The sequence below is a fragment of the Aegilops tauschii genome, chromosome 1 (genome assembly GCF_002575655.3).
Source record: "Aegilops tauschii subsp. strangulata cultivar AL8/78 chromosome 1, Aet v6.0, whole genome shotgun sequence".
Taxonomy (NCBI): domain Eukaryota; kingdom Viridiplantae; phylum Streptophyta; class Magnoliopsida; order Poales; family Poaceae; genus Aegilops; species Aegilops tauschii.
The window spans coordinates 352,955,838-352,963,049 of NC_053035.3; the positions used below are offsets into that span (position 1 = coordinate 352,955,838).

At 46.7% G+C, this 7,212-nt stretch overlaps 1 protein-coding gene across 1 annotated transcript; it reads right to left on the minus strand.

Annotated features, from left to right (window-relative positions):
- Nucleotides 1–26: 26 nt before the first annotated feature.
- LOC109778329 (cyclin-P3-1) lies at nt 27–2,305 on the minus strand. Its single transcript, XM_020336879.3, is given in 5 exon segments — nt 27–575; nt 671–1,092; nt 2,084–2,117; nt 2,119–2,186; nt 2,189–2,305. Coding segments are annotated over 5 exon segments (924 nt in total). The 5' UTR covers nt 2,291–2,305; the 3' UTR covers nt 27–277.
- Nucleotides 2,306–7,212: the final 4,907 nt, after the last annotated feature.

Below are 7,212 nucleotides of genomic sequence, written 5' to 3' on the forward strand. Positions count from 1 at the left end.
CAGGTTACTTGGCAGCAGATCCGGTAAAACCGCGGCATTGGAATCACAGGACTGAATAATATTCAGACCTGGTGTTTCCCAACTAGATTGTGAACATTTTAAACAAAGTGGTTTGCAAGAATTACAGTGTTACACAAGTAAAGCAGAATCGAATCCCTACTAATCAAACACCCTCAGAACAACTTAATGCAATCTGAATGCACAAATGTCAGATCTAAAAGAATTATCAGTAATCAGGTCACATGCTTTGCAAAACTTTAGGCCATAAATAGATTGGTCAGCTGCATCCTTGGAGAGCCTGGCTGCTGTAGCTTACAAGCTTGCTCTGGCAAAACTCGTCGGCGCTGCTGTTGCTATAGCTCAAATCTTTAGATCCATTGACACGATGAACCTGAACCGGCAGTCTCTCTGGTGACACCGGTGCATGTTTCTCCAGTTGCAAGCAGTAGCTCCCAAACGTCTCTAGGTTCACTTTCAGCCTGAAGTCCAGATTAAATAACAAATCCAGTTCAAGCCGATTCATCTCGATTGTGCGGATTCCTCCCACTCTAGCGTAGAATGCATTGTTGAAAAACCTGCACGACATGCATTGAGAAAGTTACTGGGAAACCTGTACATGTTTGCGATATACACAAAATACAGCTGAATTCCACGTGCAGTGGGTACTTACGCGTCATCTGTGAATTTGGCAGCAACCACCACACTTGTAATCAGCAAGCGATGAACGCTGAAGGGCGTCATGTACACATTTGGCTGCTGTAGATATCTCTCCATGTAGACAAGTGCCAACACAAAGCAGGATGGACTGCACTCAGCATACTTGAAGATGCGTTCTGCATAGAGCTGTATACTGAGATCTGGCACCTTCTGGCCATGAAAGATGGTGGCTGCCTCCTTTATTCCATTTGAACCTAGTAATTCTTCATTCTTCTGAACTGATCTGCCCAGATATGTGGCAAGAAGCGACAGGACCTTTGGAAACTTGGTATTCCCTTTCTTTGACTGCGATACTGTCAAACCCAATGTCAGGTAGCTCTCCAAATGCTTATCACCGGCATCAGTTGTAGATGACTCCATAGGCAGACATAAGTGCTGTAAAAGGTGAAGCAAGTTATTAATCAACAAGATTTTCTGTAGAGAAAACAGTAGACAAGCTGAAGGTGTGGAAAAAAGTTGATGACAGTTTATGTACAACCAGTCAACCACGCAGAAATTTAAAGATGGACATCAGACGATGAAGAGGAAGGCTGAAGCTAATTTCCCCAGGATTATAGCATTGCACCAAAACCCATAGCTGCGTCTATTCTCGTAAGGTGCGGAGCCAAACCAAGAATATACTAAATTTAGAAGCTACCTCCACACGTTGCTCTGAATTGACCCCTCTCATTGCACAACATAGCAATCGAAAATACAGTTTCCAAGTCTTGGCATTCTCTAAGGAGTGTGTCAAATACACGCAAGAATATACTCCTTCCGCTCCATATTACTCGTCGCTGATTTAGTACAAAGTTGTAGAGTACTACCCACAGACATCAACATGGATCTGCTTATTTCCTTTTCCTTTTCTGCGACCATCAAGCTGCTTCAGAAGATAAGCAGTAGTACAAAGTAGGGAGCTGGGTGTTGCTCCCTTTTGGGCCACCCACAGGGTTATTCCTCTTCTATTTTTGGTAAGGTAATATTTCGCCTCATTTGTAAAGGGAAATCCTAAACCCTCAACCAAAAGGAGGGGTAAACAACCATGAAGAGGTGGCAAGAAACACTCCTTCCTGATGCAGCTGCCCCCAAATCCATTCCGAAGTACCCGGCACACGACCCCATCAGACCACGCGGGCAAGCAGATTTCTGCTTCCCCGACCCTCCTGCGCTCCTTCGGGATCACAACCCTAGCTCGCTCGAAAGAGATGAGAGATCAGAGCAAGAAGAGCGCGGCAGATTGGGCCGGAATCCCATCTCTAGACCCAAATGCCGCACCTAGCTACTTACAAAGGTAGGTAGGATAGCATTATATGTTGTGCAACTTGAGATCTACCAGCTAACAACCCGCACGGGAGGGAGAGGCTTGGTAGATAGAGATCCTTACAGCTTTGCTCTGGGCTTGAGCTCGGGGGAAGGGGAGAGGCCTTCTTCTTCAGGGTTGAGCTGGAGCTGGAGCTCGCGGCCTCACGCTCCTCCCCACGGCCGCCCCTCCTCCGTCTCCCCTCGCCTTTTCGGTTGGAGCAGCAGCAGCAAAGCTAGCCGCTTCTTTGGATGCTGCCTGGGAGGGAGAGCGAGAGAGGAGATGTGTCATGTGTGTTTATTATTGTAATCACGAAGGGGATGTGAGACATGTCATTATCTGCTGACAGGTGTGGCTCTTGTTTGTCTTCAAAGGCCAACTTACCATCCATGCTGTTTGGTTCATTAAAGTAATTAAATGCCAAACTAACCGTATGCTTTCGAGAACAATATGCAACGGTCAGTGTTCCTTACCTTTTGGTTCTTTGGTTTTTCCTAGCCTTTTTTCCCCTAGCTTTTTTTGGGTGTTTTTCCCCCTAGCTAGTACTATATGGATCTGTCTCTCTCTCTAAAGAAATACGGTACTGTATGTTGATCCGTCGGTGCGAAGAGGAAAAGGCCAAGAGAGGAAGAAGGCTATTTGTCGTCGTCTCATCGGCGTGATTTATCGAGTATTTTAGCGGGGGTGGAGATAGAGAAGATGGGCCCAACGGCCAAGACTAGTAGCAGCAGGAATAGGAGGAGACCGATGCGTCCTCCACTTCATTCACGTTATCCCAGCTTGGCGCCTAGCCCGAAACATTATCCTAAGCTGAGCCGTGCTGGAGGCTCACAACGCAATGCACGGGTTTATCGCTAGTTCGTTTCGGTTGGTGAACTAAGAACAACTTTTAAAGTGTGCTTTATTACTTTCTCTGCCCCAAAATAAGTGTCTAAATGTTTGCACAAGTACAAAGTTGAATACAAAGTTAGACACTTATTTTGAGACGGATTGGGTATTATTTTATTTGAAGGTTGTAGAGGCAACTTAGGTTGTTAATCCGGAAAAAAAAAACTTAGGTTGTTAAAAAAATTTAGAGCGGAGGGATCTGTCTGGCCTTAAACATGAAGCCCTTATAAGTTTAAAATAAAAGGTTGCGGTGACGCTTACATACAAAACATGACGTAAATGGATGCATGCTCAGCATGATTAAATAACGTGACACGGAATGGAAAAGAACTCCCAGTGAATGAGGCTCCGGCCCCAAAACTCATGGTGAGACAAGGGTGGCTCCCTAGCCGGTGGTGTCCCTTCGTCTTGAACGTTGAACAGCCACACCGGCCATTACTGTCACCGAACAACCAAAAAAGTGCCACTCTACCATCATTCACTTCAAATTTCATGCCCAATCCAAGTAGTGATCGAACCTTTCTCACTCCCCTCGCAAATTGGGATAGCTTAGTATTTGGCCGCAAATCTGTTCCTCCCTCAACTAGGTATTTAGTTTATCTAGCCATAGACCCCCTTGTCCAATTATGATTTTCCACACCATTTCGCGATCACGCACCAATTCATGACTTTGAAATTTATAACTCCAAGCATGCCTGTTTCTTTTGGTGAGCAAATGACGTCCCACTTAACCATATGGTATTTGTGTTTGCCTAAGTCTTTAGGCCAAAAGAATCTAGATCGCATCCTATCCAGTTTTTCATGAATTCCGTCTTGTAAAAGATAGAACCCCATGATAAACATGGGATGTTAGTGAGGCTGTCGTTTATGAGCACTAGCCTACTGCCCGAGGCTAAAAGATTTCCCTGTCACGGTTCAACCCTCCCTGACACCTTGTCGACTACCAGCTCAAGGTCCATGATCGTCAAGGATCCATTCGAGATGGGCATCCCAAGATACTTCACTGGTATGGACCCCAACTCACAATTCATCATATGGACCGCCCTTAATTGCGACTACAAGTCCCCTCCGATTGCAATCAACTCACTTTTCTCAAAATTAATCTCGAGGCCTGACATAGCCTCGAAATACATCAGAAGAAACTTAAGGTTGATGATTTCCTCCTCCAATTCCTGATGAAGGTTAGGGAGTCACTGGCATGCTGGAGGTGGGTTAGTCCACCAGGCACCACCCTCCCGCCACCCCAGAAATATGTGTGGCACTCCTGGCCCACTCTAAAGTTGCAGCACTCATAGTGTACTCTCTCATATATTTGTGCATATACACTCTATTGATCCCGTTTTCGCATAGATATAGGTTAGAACATTTCACCACCACACACGTCAACAATATACAAATCAAACCATATTTTCATGTATTAAATTCAAATTTAAGTAGGACATAGACTTTAAATGCATGAACAAAAGACTAAGCATCATACAAGACCAAAGTTCGACCAAAAGCATTCACCATGCACACACTCAACCACATGAAAAATCACTTGTTGCCCGCACCACTGTCTCCTCCCAAATTCGCACCACTCCCTCATCCCGTGTGTTAGCCATTCATAGGTTCCCCCAACCTTTTCCATTGAATTTTCCAGATGAAGGGGGCAGGGGGAGCCATGTAGGACGCGGCGAAGCCCAGCGCATTCTTGCGCTTCGGATTTTAACTTTTCGTTGCCACGCACTTCAACAACATTGCAAATCAACACCATATTTTTCATTTTAAAATTCAAGTTTATATATGACACAAACTTCAAATGCATGAACAAAGGATGAAGCATCATACAAGAATAAAGTCCAACCAAAAGCAATAACCATGCACAAATTTAGCTACACGAAAAAGTATGTGTCAGTTAGCACTACCACTACCGCCTTCTTCCAAGATTGCACCGCTCCCTCCACATGTGTGTTGGCCGCTTCATGGCATCCTAGAAGCCATGATCGACGGCCACCTAATCTCCGAAAATGTTATTCTCGTTTCATTGATGGCATTTGGATCCAACATCATGAATCGATTCTCCTTGCGCACCTTTTCATGCATCAATCAATTCTTCTCAAGTTGAAGCCTATGTGTCTCCATCTCTTCCTTGCACTTTTTTATTTTCGTGAATCTATTCCCACCGCTCCAACTTCTCTTGTTACCTCCTCTCAGCCAAGTCCATCTTCCTTTGCATCACTTGATCCGCCAACTCATTCGCATTGATCAACTGACCGATCTTGACACCATTGCACACAACAAATTGCGCAACAAGCATTGTTACTTTTCACAATTGAAGAGAACAAGTTGAAAGACAAAGGAAAACAATGTTTTTCATCAACTAGGCGTTTCATCGAACACTTCGCCATTCATAGGTTCCCTCAACCTCGTCCATTGAATTTTGCCAGACGAAGCGAGGAGGTGTTGGAAATATGCCCTAGAGGCAATAATAAATTGGTTATTATTATATTTCCTTGTTCATGATAATCGTTTATTATCCATGCTAGAATTGTATTGATAGGAAACTCAGATACATGTGTGGATACATAGACAACACCATGTCCCTAGTAAGCCTCTAGTTGACTAGCTCGTTGATCAATAGATGGTTACGGTTTCCTGACCATGGACATTGGATGTCGTTGATAACGGGATCACATCATTAGGAGAATGATGTGATGGACAAGACCCAATCCTAAGCCTAGCACAAGATCGTGTAGTTCGTTTGCTAAGAGCTTTTCTAATGTCAAGTATCATTTCCTTAGACCATGAGATTGTGCAACTCCCGGATACCGTAGGAATGCTTTGGGTGTACCAAACGTCACAACGTAACTGGGTGGCTATAAAGGTGCACTACAGGTATCTCCGAAAGTGTCTGTTGGGTTGGCACGAATCGAGACTGGGATTTGTCACTTCGTGTAAACGGAGAGGTATCTCTGGGCCCACTCGGTAGGACATCATCATAATGTGCACAATGTGACCAAGGAGTTGATCACGGGATGATGTGTTACGGAACGAGTAAAGAGACTTGCCGGTAACGAGATTGAACAAGGTATCGGGATGCCGACGATCGAATCTCGGGCAAGTAACATACCGATTGACAAAGGGAATTGTATACGGGATTGATTGAATCCTCGACATCGTGGTTCATCCGATGAGATCATTGTGGAACATGTGGGAGCCAACATGGGTATCCAGATCCCGCTGTTGGTTATTGACCGGAGAGGCGTCTCGGTCATGTCTGCATGTCTCCCGAACCCGTAGGGTCTACACACTTAAGGTTCGGTGACGCTAGGGTTGTAGAGATATTAGTATGCGGAAACCCGAAAGTTGTTCGGAGTCCCGGATTAGATCCCGGACGTCACGAGGAGTTCCGGAATGGTCCGGAGGTGAAGAATTATATATAGGAAGTCAAGTTTCGGCCACCGGGAAAGTTTCGGGGGTCACCGGTATTGTACCGGGACCACCGGAAGGGTCCCGGGGGTCCACCGGGTGGGGCCACCTATCCCGGAGGGCCCCATGGGCTGAAGTGGGAAGGGAACCAGCCCCTAGTGGGCTGGGGAGCCCCCCATGGGCCTCCCCCTGCGCCTAGGGTTGGAAACCCTAGGGGTGGGGGGCGCCCTACCTGACTTGGGGGGCAAGTTTCCCCCCTGGCCGCCGCCCCCCCTTGTAGATGGGATCCAGGGCCGGCGCCCCCCCCAGGGGGCCTATATATAGTGGGGGGAGGGAGGGCAGCAGCACCACAGCCCCTGGCGCCTCCCTCTCCCCCTGCAACACCTCTCCCTCTCGCAGAAGCTTGGCGAAGCCCTGCCGAGATCCCCGCTACTTCCACCACCACGCCGTCGTGCTGCTGGATCTCCATCAACCTCTCCTTCCCCCTTGCTGGATCAAGAAGGAGGAGACGTCGCTGCTCCGTACGTGTGTTGAACGCGGAGGTGCCGTCCGTTCGGCACTCGGTCATCGGTGATTTGGATCACGACGAGTACGACTCCATCAACCCCGTTCTCTTGAACGCTTCCGCTCGCGATCTACAAGGGTATGTAGATGCACTCCTTCCCTCTCGTTGCTAGTAAACTCCATAGATTGATCTTGGTGATGCGTAGAAAATTTTGAATTTCTGCTACGTTCCCCAACAGTGGCATCATGAGCTAGGTCTATGCGTAGTTTCTATGCATGAGTAGAACACAAAGTAGTTGTGGGCGTCGATTTTTTTAATTTACTTGCCGTTACTAGTCTTATATTGATTCGGCGGCATCGTGGGATGAAGCGGCCCGGACCGACCTTACACGTACACTTACGTGAGACAG